Below are 19,381 nucleotides of genomic sequence, written 5' to 3' on the forward strand. Positions count from 1 at the left end.
GTGTTATCTTGTTACTGCCTTTAAAGACTCCTGACTTTCCAATTTCTTCACTTAGGTTCCAGCAATAGTAATATACTCTTTGTAAAGCAAAGATTTCAACCTCTAAGATTGGTGAATAAGAAATGAAAAAGATTTGAGACCTTGTAGGCTTTTTTTTTTTTTTTTTTGTACCAGGGATTGAACCTAGGGTCGCTAAATCACTGAGCCACATCCCCAGCCCTTCTTAATATTTTTATTAGAAACAGGGTCTCACTGAGTTGCTTATGGCCTCGCTAAGTTGCTGAGGCTGGGTTTGAACTTGCGATCCAGATTACAGATGTGCACCACCATTCCCAGCTCCTGGTAGACTTTCTGAGTGCCAAGCCAGTTAATACTCACCTTTTGTCTTGAAGTTCTCTGGAAGTGAGGTGCTGTTTTCTCCTGTCATATAAACCACCACTACTCGGACATCATAGGAAGTATGAGGTTGCAGATCTGTGATGTTACAGACATAAGCAGGACCTTTGCTGCATGAACCTTCGACATGGTAAAACTCATTGTATCTCCACTGAAAAAGAAGTCTCAACTAACATTTTTGTTTCTTTAAGAAAATCTTCTTAAACATAGAAATGTATAGTCCTGTGGCAAGTGATTAGAACTCAAAGTTTACTTTCTACTAAAGAATCATAGCTTCTTTATGAATGTTTGATTCCAAACATTATTCTCACCATCTATAGCCATTTTTTTTCTCATGACAAGCTCTAAATGACCTGAATGACAATTCTTACATAAAGTCAAGGTGAGACATGTAAACCTAACTATATATCATGGGGAACATTCTGAGCTGAGATTCTTCCATTATCCCTAAAAGTGGACACCTAAATTAAATCAGATGGCTGAGAATACAAAATCACAGCTGAGGAGCAATGAATGAACAAAGATAACTTCAATTCTAGGGATTAGTTCATTTCAAAATAATAAATTCCACTTATTTCAATTCTTTGAAGAAGTCCATAGTGACTAACAAACTAAAACATTTAGGGTTTTCCCTCCTACCACCCTCTTCAAACATGTGACCAGCATCCTTTATATTTATACATAGGAAGGGTAAATCTTTACAAAAAGGAAAGTTTTTCCCACCATCAGGCAGCTACTAAGTAGCAAGGTTAAAAGTTAAATATAGGAAATGTTGCTTTAATACTGCTTTAGATACTGGTTCTCTAATTAAAGCTATCTGAAGCTTATTTCTCTATGATATTTCTTTCCTTAAAAGCTGTGTATTTGGATTCTTAAAGTCATTATTTGAAAATGAGTGATTTATTTCAGTTGTACAAATAGGACACCAAGGATGTGGCATATTGTCAAGGGTTCTTGGTGTATTTTTCCTAGTAGAGTTTCCTAAGAAGGTCAGTTTCCATAAATAAACTTTACTTTGCATCTCCTTTTTCATTTAGTACTCAGAAGGTCACATCATTTCATCAGATGCACATTTCATATTAGTTTTCAATTAAATTAGGAACATTCTTTATTGCACCTTGGGAAGTAGGCCATCATGTTACAAAAAGAAATGTGGGGAAAGGAAACAGAATGCAAATTGAGAAATGCTGATGTTAGGGACATTGCCTGCACTAAATTCATAAATGTATGAATGCCTAATGAAATAGATGCACTGAATATGCAACATTTACTCTGAACTGAATGTGTATGTGTGTGTGTGCATGCATGTAAGAAAAAGAGAGATTAAGAGAGAAATTCCTAGCTAAAAAATATTAGAGTATTTTGGCCTTGCCTCCTTAATGATCTGGTGTAGAAATAACTACACTAGATGATCCAACATTACACACCATCCAGAAATTCTCAGAACTCCTGCAACATAGGGGAGGTGCTTGCTTGAGAGCATTTTCTGGAAAATGGCAGTGTGTTGGCATCGCTACAGCACTAAATGCTATGGGCAGGACATCAACTCTGAGAAGTGCTGTCAACTCTGCCAGAAAGTCACAAGGGAGTCAGAACCTTCCACTTGTCAAGAAACCAACAAGTGCAAGAATGAAGGCTACCCCAAAGAGATTTTCAAGTTATTTGGGCAGTGTTTGGGAGGTTGTAGGATATAATATCTCAGAGACTGGCACTTCAGAATTTTTTGATTCTCATAGACATTTGTCTGTACTGATGAGAAAAACATTTTTAATGGATTTCTATGAAAAAAAATTATCAAATTAAAAGGACTTGTTCCTTCCTAATCTTAAATTGAAGACATCCTTTCCTCTTTGGCACACTTGTGATTTTTTTATTATATTGTTATTGGATTTTTTAAAAATAAAATCTATGTAATTCAAGATCTAATACAAACTTAACTTGTGTTCTAAATTGCTCCATTTTTCAGACAACAAAATTGTGGCAGAAAAGACAAAGACAAAGTTTATCATATTCTTCCTCTTTCTTTTGTAAAGCCAACTTATTAATTATGAAGACATCCATCTCTCTCACCACTCACCCCTCAGAGTTTCAGAATTCTGAAATCATTCCCAGCTGTCCTGTCATTATGAGGAAGGTTCAAGTTGCTCAAAAAAGACAAAGCTTTCTGACTAGAGGTCACTCATCAGCCCTCTCAGAACCACTGTACTCATCCATTAATGCTTCACTAGAGATGGTCATACATGTAAAAGTGACAGTATCCTGCATTTTCAGCTTCATGACTTTCTAAATGGTCTACAAGAAATCTGTTGAGAAAGTGTGAAAATAGGAAATATAAAAAGAAAAGCATTTCTTGATTCTTGGTTTTATTTCTTGAGCTTTAGGAGTCTTTTTAAGGAAGTCAGTGCCGTCAACAACATATTGAAGTTTTGACCCTTTGTTTTCTTCTAGCAGTTTTAGGGTTCTAGGTCTTTAATGTACTTTGAGTTTTGTGCAAGGTAAGAAACAGGAATATAGATTCATTTTTGTACATATGAATATCCAGTTTTCCCAACACTATAGAATTTGTTTAAATACTTTTTTATTTTTATTTTTATAAATATAAAAATTAAAAAATAAAGAATAAACATATTTTTATATTTATTTTATAGTATTTGTTTAAAATACTATAATATTTGTTTAAAAAGCTATATTTTCTCCAACATGTTTCTGGCAACTTTGTCAAGGATCAGATGACTGTATCTATGTAGACTAGTCTGTGTGTCTTCCATTCCACTGGCCTTCATGCCTGTTTCCATGTCAATACAATGCTGTTATTGTTACGGTAGCTCTGTAGTATAATTTGAGATCAGGTATTATATAATGTCACCAATATCACTATTATTTCTCAGTATTGTCTTGTCTATTGTGAATCTTTTATTCTTCCATATGAACTTAATGACTTTTTTTCTAGTTCTGTGAAGAATTTCATTGGTATTTTATGGGGAAATAAAACCAAGAATCAATAAGTAGAATGGTTACAAATTAAAAAGCTTCTACACAGCAAAGAATACAATTTAACCTAGAAAATTAGGAGAAAATCTTTGCCAGCTACTCTTCTGACAGGAGATTAATATCCAGAGTATATAAAGAACTATAAAAACTTAATACAAAAAAATAACTCAATCAAAAAAAATGGGCAGATGAACTAAGCAGACATTTCTCAAAAAAATACTAATGATCAACAAATATATGAAAAAATGTTCAATATTCTTGGTGATCAGAGAAATGTGAATCAAAACAACATTGAGATTTTTCCCCCAATTAGAATGGCAACCATCAAGAAAACAAAAAACAATAGTTGGTGTCAAGAACATGGGCAAAAACATGGCCAAGTGCCCCTGAGTTCAATCCCCAATACTCACCCCCCCCCCCAAAAAAAAAAGAACGGGGGCAAAAAGGTAAACTTATACATTGTGGGACTTTAAATTGTACAACCACTTTGGAAAATGGTATGGAGATTTCTCAAAAGAGGAGAAATGGAACTACCATATGACCCAGCTATCCCATTCATTGGTATTTATCCAAAAGAACTAAAATCAGCATACCAATATTTATAGCGGCACAATGCATAATCCCCAAGTTATGAAACCAGTCTAGGTGGCTGTAAACAGACAAATGGATAAATAAAATGTGGTATATATACACAAAGGAGTTTTACTCAGCTATAAGAAAGAAGGAAATTGTCATTTGCTAGTAAATGGATGGAACTGGAAAACATCATGCTAAGTAAAATAAGGCTAACTCATAAATTAAAAATTTAAAATACCCCATTTGAAACAAATGTATGATATATGATATGTCAAGATCAATGTAATGTTTTGAGCAACTAACAAATTTCTGATGTCTAAAAAAAATTGAAATATTTCTTTCCAATGCAAAAGTTAGAGACAGAGAAAAAAATATTTTTAAAAAATGGAGGGGAGGATCTCATGAAAATGGAAGGAAAACCAATAATATTGAGGAAGAAAATCAAGCAGAAGGGAGGAGAGGAGGACATGGGAAGGACTGGAAAGCAAAATCTACCAAATTAGGTTATGTCCATGTATAGATTGCCATGTTGAGTTCCACATATACAGATAATCATAATGCACTAATTAAGATAATAATAATAATAATAACAATAAAAGGGAGGTCAGTAGACTAGAGCAAGTAGATCAGGGAGAGGTAGGGAGGGAAAGGGAATATACTGGGGAAAGAGATTGAGCAAATTATGTGTACATATGAATATGACATAATGAATCTCACTATTATATGTAATTATAATGTACCAATTCAATTTTTTTTAAAAAAATCATTGCCTGAAAGTCATGAGGACTGGACCCAAGAGGTCCTTGTCTGCTGTTCTTTTTCCCAGATTTGAATGGGATGGGTGACTTAATGATTAATAGTTCTCTCCAAGATTTAAATTAAAAGTCTACCTTCTGGAGTTCAAACCAAAATCTAATGAGGCTAACATCAGGTGGAGCCTTCCAATCTAACTGCAAACTGGTGTTTTCTGGGACCAAGGCATACGGTTTCTCTGGTGTGTCAAACATTTTGACAGTGACAGGATGACTTTCAGCACACCACATTTCCTTGGAATGGCAGGCCAGAACCTTTATTAAAAAGAAAAGAAAAGAAAAACAGCTGCTTTTCAAAAGTTTGTGCTGTAAAATGGCAATAAAAAGTGCCCCATACACTCTGTACCTTTAACACATATTGTTGTCCACCAGACAGTGTAGTGACTAGGAGACAAAGCCTGGCACTTGGAAATTCACTTTGTCTTAGAGGAGTCTCAGGAATTAGGGCCAGATGTGAGATTTCCAGTTGATAGCGGACTGACTCTTCAGGTCCATTTGGCTTGTGAGATTCTCTCCAAGATACAAGGAGGCTGGTGTCTGACAGCACGGTTGTGTTAATGAGCCAAACTGCCTCTGGCACTGAAATAAATAGCAATGAAGGATAAGGGATGTTGCAACAGCATGGAAAGGTGCAAAGAAGAGAGGAAGTCTTGGTTGAGGATCGTGTCATAAGAGCAGAATGACTAACAGTGTCCAGAAGGAAAGTCAGTCTATTACATAATGGTAAGTTAGCAGGCTGCCTAAAAGCCTCTTGCCTCTTTCTCCCAATGACTACAACTTTACCTGACTCCAGCTCAAGGATAGGACCCTTCATGAATTACCCAATTTGGATGACTTTTGTGAAAATCATCAGAATATCTGAAAAAAAAAAATGATCATCACCTCTTAGAACACTTTTTTGGATTATAGACTTTTTGTCTTTAAGGTAGAGATGTTATGTGACTTTAAATCTCAGTGGGCTCAGTGCAATACACATTGAAAAGAAGTCTTGGTTTTCCTGTCTCATGTGTACAGAGAGCTATGAATACATGGAAACAGAGCGACACTGTGTGGTGAGACCAAAGAATGAGTTTCTTTGTGGAGCACTATTGATTTTGATGTTTCACCTCCTGACTGCTTTCCATTTTGATGGGTTATCATCTTCTTCAGTGGTTAAAATAAGGTCCAAGTTATCAAAACATTTTCTACAAATTCATTTTCCTTATTAAACTTAAAAAGGCTCACATAATAATTATTGGTTAGCATTTAGATCAAGAAAAACATAAACATACACATCATAAAATTTCGCTCTAGAAACCCACACCAAGTTCACTACTCACCTATAGAAACCCACACTCACCTCCACTTTTAGTTTTTCCTGAAATTTTTTTCCCCAGAGGTAAATGTTCCAAAGGATCCAAATAATAATTCCTTACAGCTGTATGTATCGTATATGTTGAAAATGGTTGTAAATTTTCAATAACAGCTATATTCTCCTGAGACTCCTGAAATTAATTCAAAAATCAATATCTGATTCTTATATTTTATATAAACAAGCAGAAATTATTTACACAAAGATAAAAAAGCTGATTTATTTTTAATTCTGGATTGTTCATGATAATGCCACATCCCAGTCTACAAAGACCTGAGTTAATATCTCCACAAATAAATGCCAGTGATTGTCATTTTGTGAAACAACTCATTTCACATAGGAAACTATTTCATAAGTATGACATTAGAAATTCAGCAGGAGGAATAAAAGTGAATACAGTAATCTAATCATTCTTAAAAATAAATTTTAAGAGGGTAAAAAGACATCCCTTAATGATTCTCAATTTTGATTATGCTTTGGAATCATCTAAGAAATTTTAAGAAAATACTATATCTGTGTTTCACCCACAGATATCCTGATAGAATTGTGTGAGGTAAAGCCAAGATTGAGAACCCATCTTAGTCAAAGTGAAGACAATAAGACTAACTCCAATAACGGAAATCTGTTCAAAGCCCAATTTTGATCAGCCAAATAATTCAATCTCTTTCTGAAACAACTTTTTAAAATGTGTAAAAAAAAAAAAGATTAGAACACAAAACAAAAAAAGTAACAAAGAATCGTGTATGAATGGCAGAGCAGACAGTTTTGAATGTCCAATAGAAGAGGATCACTTTGACCTCTTGAACTGGTTAAACCAAGCCAAGCACGAAGCAATTATACATATTGGGTATGTATAATGTCATCACTAGAACTATTGAAACACTAATGCCAATTATGGAATAAATATTGCCTATCAATTCATTCATTCAAGAAATATTTACCAAATGCCTGCACAGTGCCAACTCTTATGCAACTGCTAAGGATACAATGGTAATTTAAAAACAGACATAATTCCTCAGATCACTGCATTTCATAATATGTAGGATATATAGACATAAATATTAAGTACAAGTTTATATTAGATAAATGCTATGGAAAAGAAGCATATATGGCAATATTCTTTCTGTCCAATTCATTTGTTACTCCTCAATCTTCAATCTACTGTGTAGACCACAAAATCAAGTCTCTGTCACTCTTTGGGGGTGAATAATCAGGGAGGGAGCAAACCCCATTTTTCAGGACACTCAGGAAACTATTACTATGACAATCCATCAACTGGCCAGAATTAACACATTTCCAAGTAACCTAACTTATTCCCAGACAATACATTGTTTTGATGAATCATCCACAGTAAGAAGTTGTATATGGGAAATGCTTCACTATAGCTAATAATTTTAAATTTTAAAAAGGCATCTTGTGCAAAGCCCAAAGCCATTAGCTCTAATCTTACCAGCATTTTATACACCAGGTCAGAGCTGTTTTTCCTGCCATTAACTTCTGTATAGTAAACCAGGTATGTTGGTGTAGGACTGGTGATGCCATACCAAGTAAGATTTGTCTTGGCTGGAGGTAATCTGATTGTGAGACTGGTGTTAGTGGCATTAAGTATAGTTGGTCCTGAAATATCTGAAGCTATAGACAGAAATGCTTTATCTAAAATAAAAAGAAAACAAAGATGAGATATATGTAGAAGAGAAACAGCAGTCTTATTTAGCATTAAGGGTAATATCAAAGGTTAGAAAGAAATTTGTAGAATATACATAACTTTTGTTAGGAAGGATAAGCATGAAAATGCTTTGGAAATAATGTTCTCTTTGAAGAAACAAAAAAGGCTCCATCTCAATACTGTGTATGGCAGACACTGCTAGATTCTACCCAATATCATCCTCCTTTTCTTGAAACTCACCCATATAAAGTTGTTTAAGGTAGCATGCCCAGAGGGAAAACTCAGTTTCTGAATCTCAGTAGCAGCCTGGGCAAGATCTGGCACACTCTAACCCTTCAGATGGAAGATGGGCGTCTGCTCTATTGGTCATCCAGAGCAGCAGTTATCTCCGTCACAATAAAGAGTAGGCATGCTGTTACATGCCCCTGCCCTTCACCTTCTCCCTGACCAGGATGCAGATATGATACCTAGAGGAGCAACAGCTATTTTGTAAGAACTGACTAAAATTCATGCTAAAGAAATCTGTGGAAAGACAGAAGTCCAGGTGCTTGATAGCATTGCTGCCTGAACACCACATACAACCAAACATGCTATACCCTGAATAACTCTGGGAAGCACCATTCATGGAGACTACAGTGGGAATGGGAATGATATGCTCTTGACCAGTGCAGTGTGGCACAACTCCATTGCAAACTCAGTAGAAGCCTAAAAATATCATGTTTCCAGCTGGGAATATAATTCAGTTGGTAGAGTGCTTGCCTCACATGCACAAAGCCCTGGGTTCAATCCCCAGCACCACCAAAAAAAAAAAAAAAAAAACATGTTTCCATAACTTGCAGCTGAATGCAGCTTCTAATCCAGCCACTTTGATTAATATGTAAATTTTGATTAAGACATAAAATGCCACCTAAAAATACAGTGTGATAAAGACAACACAAATGCAAATAACTCCAAATAAGATTTTATATAAAGAGTTAGCTAACTGTTTGACTAATGATCCATGGCACTTTGTAATCTGGCTCCTGGCCTCTGTTCTACCTTATATCTGATTATGCAAAGTCATTCTTCAACCCAATCACATTATAAATAGTATGGATCAGTGATGAACTTCCACCCAGAGAGTCCTTCATATTGGCTGTCTCCTCAGTTTGGAAGGAACTTCCCCAACTAGGAACCCTTACTTTGGGCTCAGTTCCTACATCATCTCTCATCTCTCCTGGGAAGCCCTGTCTGTACCCTCATTCAGTTGAGAGTCTCTCTCTTCTGTTCCCACCACACCCCTTATATTCTTCCACCATAGAACTAGCCACATTTGCTTTGTTTTGCTTTTCCTTTTGGTGTTTTATTTCTTGACCACTAGAATGTGATGTTTCTTGGACTAAAATTGTATGTAATTTATCTTTGTCCCTAGGATGGTGCTTGGCATATATTGGGTACTTAATAAATGCTGTCAATATCTATGAATTTGTGTTATCAAAATATAAAATGCATCCTTTACATTCAATAAGAAAATGAGGGGGGTGAGGGGAGTGTTTAAGTGCCAATAACTTGATCAAGACTGCTCCTTCACTTCCTAACTTTTTGACCTTGGGAAGGTTACTCTAGCTATTCTATAAATGGGTGATTATCTATTCCATAGATACTTATATATTGCTTTATCTCTAAACATTGTGGGGATTTTTAATAAATGGTAGTTATTATTATCTTCATCATAAGCTATTAAAAACCAGAGGAACTAATGCTAGCCTGATCTGGGGATTTCAAATACAACTCCCAAAATGCAGAAAAGAGTGTGTAAAGTTAAAACTATCTCAAAAATTTCCAGGAATAGGGGATATGTAAGAAATCTGTGAACTTTGAGAACAATTGGAAGGCATGGGGATTCAAAGAAAGATAACTTTATAAAAGTTACAAAATGATCCATTATCCAATTCAATTAATATTTATACAATAGTACTTATTCATTTGTGCTGATTTCTGGTCTAATCGGGGAATGGGATATTCATGTTAGCCACCAGAGTAATAATGTTTCAAAGGTGATGGCTATTTTTGTCATTTAAAAATTTTTGTTTTAAAACATGGTGGTACATACTGAAGTGTTGTAAATGTCATTCAGGACCAGAAAACAAGTAATTCCTGTTCATTTTCTTTGTAACAGGGATTGAATTCAGGGACGCTCAACCACTGAACCACATCCCCAGCCCTATTTTGTATTTTATTTAGAGATAGGGTCTCACTGAGTTGCTAAGCACCACACCATAGCTAAGGCTGGCTTTGAACTCAAATCCTCCTGTCTCAGTCTCCTGAGACACTGGGATTATAGGCATGCACCACCGCACCTGCTCTTCTGCTTTTTTAATCCCATACATTTTGAAGATATGAAATGCCTCAAGCTCAAAAGGAGCAAAGGAACTGGTAATTGCTTAAAATTTCCAGCAGATGGAGATAAAGTACCCTTAATTATGTACCAGGAAAGTAGCAAAACAAAGTTGATGCTTTTTTTTTCCAAAGAAAATAATACATCATTATATTAATCTTATTTTAATGAGTCCTAGTAATAAAAATTCATGTTACATTTAAGACTGTTTAAGTGTAGGTGTGTGTGTGTGTGTGTGTGTGTGTGTGTGTGGCACATGTTATTCAACTTCAAACAGATATCACATGTACTTTTTAAAATAGACTTTATTATTGAGTGCAGTTTTAGGTTCACTGTATGATTGCAAGGAAAGTACAAAGATTTCCCAGTATATGTCCCCACACATGCACAGCCTCCCCCATTAGAGATACCATGGGTAGATAGTAGTTTTATTGTCCTAAAAATCCTCTGTACTGTCTATCTCTTCCTCCCTCACCCCTAGCCAGCACTGATGTTATTACTGTTGCTATAGTTTTTACTTTTCCAGTAAAAACATACAGTTGTAATCATACACTATGCAGCTTTCCAGATTGACTTCTTTCATTTCTATGTATATAGCTTTTCTTCATGTCTTTTCATAACTTCATAGCTCATTTCTTTTTAGCTCTAAATATTTTACCTTAAGGTCTATGATCTATTCTGAGTTAATTTTCATGAAGGGTATAAAGTTTATGTCCACAGTCATCTTTTTGCTTGTGGAAATCCAGTTGTTCAAGCAGTTTGTTTAAAAGACCATCAGTTCTCCACTGCATTGCTTCTGCCTCTTGTCAAAAATCACTTGATCATATTTATGTGTGTCTATTATCTGGGTTCTCTGTTCCTGATTTATTTGCCTATTCTTGCACCAATACCACAGTGTCTTGATTACTTTAGCTTTATAGAAAGACTTGAAGTTGAGTAGTGTCAGTCTTTCAACTATGTTCTTCCCCTTCATTATTGTTGCTAGTCCAGGTCTTTTACCATACCAAATAAGCTTTAGATTCAGTTTATCTATCCACAAAATAAATGGATGGAATTTTAATGGGATTGCATTGAATCTATGGACCAAATTGGAAGATGTGCCATCTTGACAACATTGAGTCTTGCAGGACATGAACAAAGAATATCTCTAACATTTCTTTAATCCTCCTTTGATTACTTTTATCAAAGTTTAATAGTTTTCTTCATGTATCTCTTATATATATTTTGTTAGATTTTTACCCAAGTATTTCATTTTGGGGTATGTTAATGTAAATAGTAATGCTTTTAATTTCAAATTTCACTTGTTTGCTGCAGAGGAAAACAAAACTTATATTTTCATATAATGTCCTGCAAACTTCATAAAATCACATACTAATTCTTGAAACTTTTTTTTTAACCAAATCTTTCAGATTTTCTGCATAGGTGATCTTGTCAGAATTATCTTTTCCTCTCTAATCAGTTTGGTTTTTATTTTGTTTTCTTGTTTTATTGCATGCTGGGTTGAAAAGAAGGAGCAAGAGGGGATTTTCAAATATCAGATTTGAATAAATGGGATAAATCCTATTTGTGTCACATGTTTGTTTTATATATCATTAGAGTTAATTTTCTAACACTTTTTTGAGGATTTTCCATTAATATTCAAGAGAGATATTTATCTGAAGTTTTCTTTTGTCTGGTTTTAGTGTGAGGGTAATGCTGACTTCATACAATAAACTCATTCTATAATATACATGAAAGAATTCTCCATTTCTATCTTTTGAAATAAATAGTGGGGAATGGTTTAACTTCTTTTTCTTTTATTTTTGTATTTTATTTTATTTTTTTATCTTCTTTCTTAAATGTTTGGTAGAATTCACTATTGAAACTAACTGGGTCTGGTGCTTCTGTTTTCAGTTATTATTGATTCAACCTCTTTAAGAGATATAATCCTATTCAAATTGTCTGTTTATTCCTGTGTGTTTCAACAGATTGTGTCTTTAAAGGAATTGGTCCATTTCATCTAGGTTATTAAATTTGTGGGCATAGTCCTGCATAATATTCCTTGGTTATCCTTTTAGCATTAAAAGGATCTATAATAATGTTCACTCCCTCATTTATTTCTGATATTAGTAATTTGGGTCCTCTCTTTTTCTTAGCCTGGTTAGAGGTTTATCAATCATTTTATTTTCCTGAAAAATTGACTTTTGATTTAATGGATTTCTTGTATTTATTTCTTGTTTTCTGCTCTAATTCTTTTTATTTTGTTTCTCCTACTTATTTTGGATTAAATTTTCTCTTCTTAGTTTCTTAAGTTGGAAAGCTATTGTTTTTCCAAATCTCTTTTCTTCTCTAAAATAGACATTTGATCCTACAAATTTTCCACTAAGCACAGCTTTTTCCTGATTCTCACAAATTTTGTGTAGGTTGTGTTTTTATTTTCATTTAGTTGAAAACATTTCAGCATTTCCCATGAGATTTCTTCTTTGGCTTGTACATTATTTAGAAATGCATTTTTTAATCTCCAACCATCACTCTGTTATTGATTTCTAGTTTAATTCCCTTATAGTGTGAGAATAGATATTGTGTGATTTCTGTTCTTTTAAATTTGTCAAAAGTATGTTTTATAGCCGAGAGTGTGTTTGATCTTGATGAATAATGAATGTGAGTTTGAGAAGAATGTATATTCTGCTGCTGTTGAATGTAGTCAATAAATGTCCATTATATCCAATTAATTGATGGTGTTGCTATATTTAAATCTATACTTGCTGATTTTCTTCCTAGATCCATTCATTTCTAATAGATGAAGACTGATGTCTGCAACTGTAATATTAGGTCATCTATCTTCCTTTGTGATTCTATCAGTTTTTGTCACATAGATTTTTGACATATATACATTAAGGATTGTTATGTTTTCTTAGAAAACTGATCTATTCATCATTCATTATTCAGAAATGCATTGGTTAATATCCATGTGTTTATACAGTTTCTGTACTTTGTGTGTGTGTTTGTGTGTGTGTGTGTGTATTGATTTCTATTTTTATTCCATTATGATCAGATAAGACACAGGGTATGATATCAATTTTTTTATTTGTTAAGAGTTGCTTTGTGGCCTAAAATATGGTCTGTTTTGGAGAAAGTTCCACGAGTAGCTGAAAAGAATGTGTATTTGGCTGTTTGGGGATGAAATGTTCTATAAATGTCTATTAAGCCAAATTGATTTATTATATATATATATATATATATATATATATATATATATATATATATATATATAGAGAGAGAGAGAGAGAGAGAGAGAGAGAGAACTGAAGAGTCTTTACTGAGTTTATGTCTGAAAGACCTATCTATTCATGAGAGAAGTGTGCTAACATTACCCATACTATTGTACTGGGGTCTATTTGAGTCTATAATACAAATAGTGTGTGTTTTGTATATTCAGGCGTACCAAAGTGTGGGGCATAAATAGTTACTATCTTTATATCTTTTTACTAGATTGTTCTCTCCACCAGTATAAAGTGACCTTCTTTTTCTCTTCTAATTAATTTTGGCTTGAAGTATGTGTTGCTAGATATGTGAGTAACTGTTCCTGCTTATTTTGGGACTCTATTCATATGATATGTTAATTTCCATCTTTTCATTTTCAGCCTGTGGCGCTCTCAGTGTTGCAAACAACATATGGTGAGATCTTCTTTTTTAAAATCCATTCTGCCATCCTGTCTTTTAATTAGAGAGGTAAAAGCATTTACATTCAAGGTTCATATAGAGAAATATGTATTAATTTCTGCAATTTTTATTTATTTCTAATGTTTAAATTGGTCCTGTTTCTCATTTTCCTAGTTACTCTTCAAATGAGATATGTTGATTTGTGAGTTCTGGGTTTGGTTGTTTGTTGTTTTTTCCTTCTGTGCGAAGTATTTATGTTATTTTCTGTAGTGCTGGTTAGGAGTCATGCATTCTTTTAGTTTCTGTTTATCTTGGAAGGTTTTTATTCCATCTTTGATTTTGAAGGATAGCTTTGATGGTTATAACAATGTTGAGTTCTTTGGGGGCTTGGAACACATTATTCCTATCCTACTAGATTTTAGAGTTTGTGCTGAGAAATCAAAAGTGATTTTGATTGTCTTGTTTCTAAAAGTGAACTGACATTTTTCTCTTGAGGCTTTTTAAAATTCTATCCTTGTCTGTTTGTGAGGCATTTTAGTTATAATATGTTGTGGAGTGTTTTTTTGTTTGTTTGTTTGTTTTTGTTGTTGTTGTTTATTTGGAGTTCTAAATGCATCTTGTATCTGGATGTCCACTTCATTACCAAGGTTTAGAAATTTTATTATTTCCCTGAAGAGATTATCTCTGCCATTAGCCTGCATCACACTCTTCAATTCCAATGGTTCTTAAAATTTGGTTTCTTGTTTCCAGATGTCTTGTGTATTCTGGTATTGTTACTTATTTTCTTTTCTTTTGTACTGTCTGAACGTTCAAGACCTGCTCCAAGAACTTGTGTCTTCAGCATGGTCTAGTCTACTAGAGAGACTTTCAACTGAACACTTAATTTGATTTATTATGCCTTTCATCTCCAAAGTCTCTCTGTTTGGTTCTTTTTAAATATCTCTATCTCCTTATTGAATTTATCTTTTATATCCTGAACTGACTCCTTAATTCATTCAGTTGTTCTCTGTGTGCTCTTGGAAATCACTGATCATTTTTATAATAATTCATCTGAATTAATTATCTGATATTTCATCCACTTCAATATCTTTGGAGTCAATTGTTGGTGAATTATGAACTTTGGAAGGTGTCATGCTACCTTGTTTTTTCATCTTTCTTGTATTCCTGTATTGGGTTTTAGGTATCTGTTGAGATGGCGTTCTCTTTCACTCTTGTGTGTGTGCTTTTTTAGGACATAATCTTCTTTTGCCAAAGTATTCTAAAATGATCTAGATTAAAACCCCTCATACATGTGTCATCCAAATCTTTTTGTTAATTCTGTTTTTGCTATAGGATTGAATGGCCACAAGTAGAACCTACTTGGGGCCTGATTGTTAGTCTGGGTTTTTTGTCTTGTTTATTCTTTGTATTAAACTATCAGTGAAGTCTGAGTGTGGTTAATTTGTTTGTGGGGTAAGGTGCATTGTCACTTGACTGAGTTTATTTCAGCAGTAGAGTTTCTACTCTGTGAACTTGTAGTGTCTCTGTAGATTCCCAGAACTTCAAGATACAGGGGAAAACAAACAATAGCAACAACCAAAGCAAACAAGTAAAAATGTCCTGTGCCTACATCTATAACATTAATTACCACAGAAACAGAAATGGTAAGGTCAGCAATTGCCAATAGCAAAAATGATAAATAGCTATGAAATAATCTCGCCTTAAAGTAAACAACAAGTGTCAACTATGTGATGCATAGTACTAATAAATGCATCCACATGAATGGTGGGGGCAGGAGTTATATAAATCAAATAGTTCTAAAAGATGGTAAAAATACTGTTCATTAAAAGAAAAGAAAATGTTATGGGAAGGTAAAAGAAAGTTCAGAATGTTCAAATGTAAACAGAGAGAATACAGAAGTGATGTAGCAAGTGGTGGACATAAATTAGAAGGAAGAGGAAAAATAGAACAAAGTAAAAAGAAAGAGGAAGCAAAAATAGGAGAATTTTACTGTCAGCAAGAGAAGAACAGAGAGAAAGAGAGACAAACAAAAACAAAGCAAAACAAAAATAAGTAAGAAAACAAAAAGCCATAATCCTCAAAAGACAAGGAAAAATAATATTTTAAAAATGCTAAAAATGAGGAAAAAATTAAAAAATACATATATGGATATATATATATATATCCATATATGTATTTTTATGTGTGTATATATATATATATATATATATCCACAAACCAAGCAGCACAGCAACACACACACACACACACACGAGCAACAGTAGGAAAAAGAAAAGAAAAAATATTCTTAAAGAAAAATGAAAGAAATGTCTTCACTGAGGTGGTCATAATTGTTAACAAGGATGGATGGTCACTGCTTGTACCCAATTGTCCTTCTTTCCATTTCTTCTTGGGTTATGCACTAAGGAAGGGGAAGCACAAGGGGTAGAGACTGTTGATTTCTTCCTCTCTTTGTGTTGCCGGTTGAAGGAGCCTAAAACTGAAATTGGTTGAAATAGCTTTCAACTCCCCCTTCTCACCAGAGTAAGAGTGGAATGGGAAGTACTATTGATTGGAGTTTTGTCAAGAACCTAAATGGACTCCCCGGGTGGGATTGCTGGGGAGTTCTAAGATGGGAATTCTGGTGGCTGAGGCTTACCTCAACTCAGGCCTTAGGGACTTTGTTGAGTGATACCTGTTCTGGAGAGACTATATCAAGACATCCCTAAGGAAAAGGAGATGAAGATCTCTGCTCAGAGTCTAGATCTCAGGAACGTCCAAGAATTCTACTCACAGGGCAGGGGAGACAACTCTCCACAGGTCTTACACACCCTGCGCCCATGAACACAACTTTCTCAGGCTTACACCAGGAGTGTGTTCACACTGGCCTGTTCAGTTTCTAGATCCTCTTCAGCTGGTCATAATAGCCACCAGACTCAAAGGAAAGCAGGTTGTATTCCCCTCTATTTTTCTGTCTTGAATTCTCACCCCCACCCCAAGTACAATCTCTGTCCCTGTTTTAATCATGTTCTGCTAGGCAGACCCTAGGCCCCATCATAGGAGCTTCTCAGGACAGTATGTTTGCTAGGATCTCCCAGGTTTCTGCAGCAGCAAGCTGCAGTGTAGCCTCCTCAAGATGCTCCTGCCTCAGCTCTCCACTTTCCAGTTAAGAAACACAGAGAACTTCACAAACACTTAACCATGCGGCCTCTGGATCAGCTAAGTGCAGGCTGATTTTCTGATCTACATGTTTTTCTGTGCTCGATTTATCTATTGTGTTTCTCTCTGTTTATATTGCTCCTCCCCTCTGCGGTGAACCAGTATTGCCTCTGCTGCCACAATTGGTTCTCTCCGATGTAGGCTTTCTTGTTCTTCATGTAATGCATCTGAATTTGTGAGTCTCTAAATCTCTCTGATATTGAATTTCAGTGAATTCCCTCTTTCACCCACCTTGATGAGAAACAATATTCCCACTGCTTGAATTCAAACCACAGAGCAACTGGAAATGCAGTCTTCCTCTAATCTGCCCTCTTGAACGGCTCTGTTTTGGGGGTTTCTATTGAGAACGCTTCAAGCTCAGAGTTTCTTTCCTCAGCACCCTGTCCAGTCTATTAATAAGCCCTTCAAAGGCATTCTTCACTCTGTTACAGTATTTTTATTTTTATCTCCTGGCATTTCTTTTCTTTTTTTCTTAGAATTTCCATCTTTTTGTTTACAATGATCATCTGCTCTTGTAACTGACTATTTTGTTCATTAAAACTGTTAGCATTTTAATTATAGCTTTTAAAATTCACAGTCTGATAATTCCAACATCCCTGCCATCTGAGTATCATTCTGACTCTCACTGTATCTTCAATCTGTATTTTATGCCTTTTAATTTTTTTTTCTTGATAGTAAGACTTGATGTACTGTGTAAAATAAATTGCTATAAGTAGACTTTTAGTAATGTGATTTTGAGGAAGTAGAGAAGGCTTTTCATTGTCCTAGATTAGGTTTCAGACTTTGGTGCCTCTGGACTGTGGGCTTTACAAGTTCTTCTTAGTCCATACTCTTAAATGAAATTGCATGGCTAAAGTGGGCTGAATTGAGTACTTCCATTTTCCAAGGTAAATTATATTCTGATAAAAACCCAGAATGTTAGACTGTGGCTAAATAGTTTCTCTTAAGAGCCAAGCTTGTTAAGAAGAATAGAATGCTCTAGTGTATTTTGAAACAATTCCTTTTCCCTTCCTCCTGCTGGCAACACAAGGAGATGTGCTAAGATCTTCACTGTGAGAACCAGGTCAAGTTCCTAGAGAGAAAACTCAGAATAAGTGTGGGAGCTTCCCCAACTAAATGCCCCTGGAGTTTTTTAACTCTCAGAGTAATCCATGAAGTATCTAGCAATTCATCAGTTCTAGTTCAGAATTCCTTACCCTTGGCACTAGTTCCCACAAGGTTTTTTTCTTAAGGATTTTTCCTCCAGTAAATTGCAATTCTCTACTTTTACCATCTTTCTTTCCAGTTTGTGGGGCTGCGACCTCATTTTTCTTATAGATCTAAAAAGAGTTGAGTCTTCCATTTGCTTTTTACTTACTGAAACTGGTTGAAATGGCTTTCAGCTTCCCTTTTCACCAGTATAAGGTAGAATGGAATAGGAAGTACTATTGATTGTAGTTTTATCCAGACAGATGAGATCAATGGAATTCTTTTTTTTTTTTTTTAAGTGCCTACTGTGTTCTAGGCGATGATATAAGTATTGGGACTATGTTAAAGAAAAGATAGGAAAGGGCTGTATTCTCCATGAAGGTTACATTCAGCTTGTTAAAATATACATGCTTTGAAAGTATATAAGTATATGCTCTAAAAAAAACCCTTCAGTGTATTTTTGTTTCTTCACTTCACACATTTGCTTCTTCATATTTAAAATGTAGGCTGAAACACTCCTTGTATTCTTTGAAGGTGAAAAAAATATGTAACTGCAGGGTGAACTACAGAATTTCGGTGACTACAGAACTGCTTCAAAACCTAAATTTGGAACTGAGTGGATGTGAAATGGTTTACAAATAATTAGCAGATCAGGATGCTTTTTAGATAGTGCATTCATTCATAAAACTGAGAAAACTGCATCTGGAGTAGCTGACACCGAAGTTCAAGGTTGCCCATTTCCTCCGCAGGAGGCCTTAATAACTAAACATGACCATTTCTTGTTCTCACAGCAAGGCTTCGGGAAAACCAAATGGTCTTTGCCCTCAGAGTCCTGATCTCATGAATTAGGAGAAGTGAGAGGACATGGCTTCCAGAATATCTTTCAAGACTTCTAAGGATTTTTTTTTTTCTATTCATAGAATTTATTTATTTATTTATTTATTTATTTATTTATTTATTTTAATTTTTTATTGTTGGCTGTTCAAAACATTACATAGTTCTTGATATATCATATTTCACACTTTGATTCAAGTGGGTTATGAGCTCCCATTTTTACCCCATATACAGATTGCAGAATCACATCAGTTACACATCGATTGATTTACATATTGCCATACTAGTGTCTGTTGTGTTCTGCTGCCTTTCCTATCCTCTACTATCCCCGCTCCCCTCCCCTCCCCTCT

General features: G+C 34.8%; 1 protein-coding gene across 6 annotated transcripts in view; it reads right to left on the minus strand.

Moving 5' to 3' along the window:
- Positions 1-19,381, minus strand: part of Ros1 (ROS proto-oncogene 1, receptor tyrosine kinase) — a 134,488-nt gene that overhangs the window by 34,037 nt on the left and 81,070 nt on the right. For all 6 annotated transcript variants that reach the window (XR_007344114.1, XM_048794018.1, XM_048794063.1 and 3 more), the window contains exons 28-32: positions 7,577-7,779; positions 6,115-6,259; positions 5,122-5,354; positions 4,854-5,030; positions 379-547 (exon numbers count right to left, since the gene is read on the minus strand). Coding sequence is in view for 5 of the 6 variants with exons in the window: in XM_048794018.1 (XP_048649975.1) it covers positions 379-547; positions 4,854-5,030; positions 5,122-5,354; positions 6,115-6,259; positions 7,577-7,779 (927 nt within the window). In the remaining variant the exon portion in view is untranslated. The remainder of the gene's footprint in view (positions 1-378; positions 548-4,853; positions 5,031-5,121; positions 5,355-6,114; positions 6,260-7,576; positions 7,780-19,381) is intronic.

Source organism: Marmota marmota, unplaced genomic scaffold (genome assembly GCF_001458135.2).
Source record: "Marmota marmota marmota unplaced genomic scaffold, marMar, whole genome shotgun sequence".
In the NCBI taxonomy this organism is placed as follows: Eukaryota; Metazoa; Chordata; class Mammalia; order Rodentia; family Sciuridae; genus Marmota; species Marmota marmota.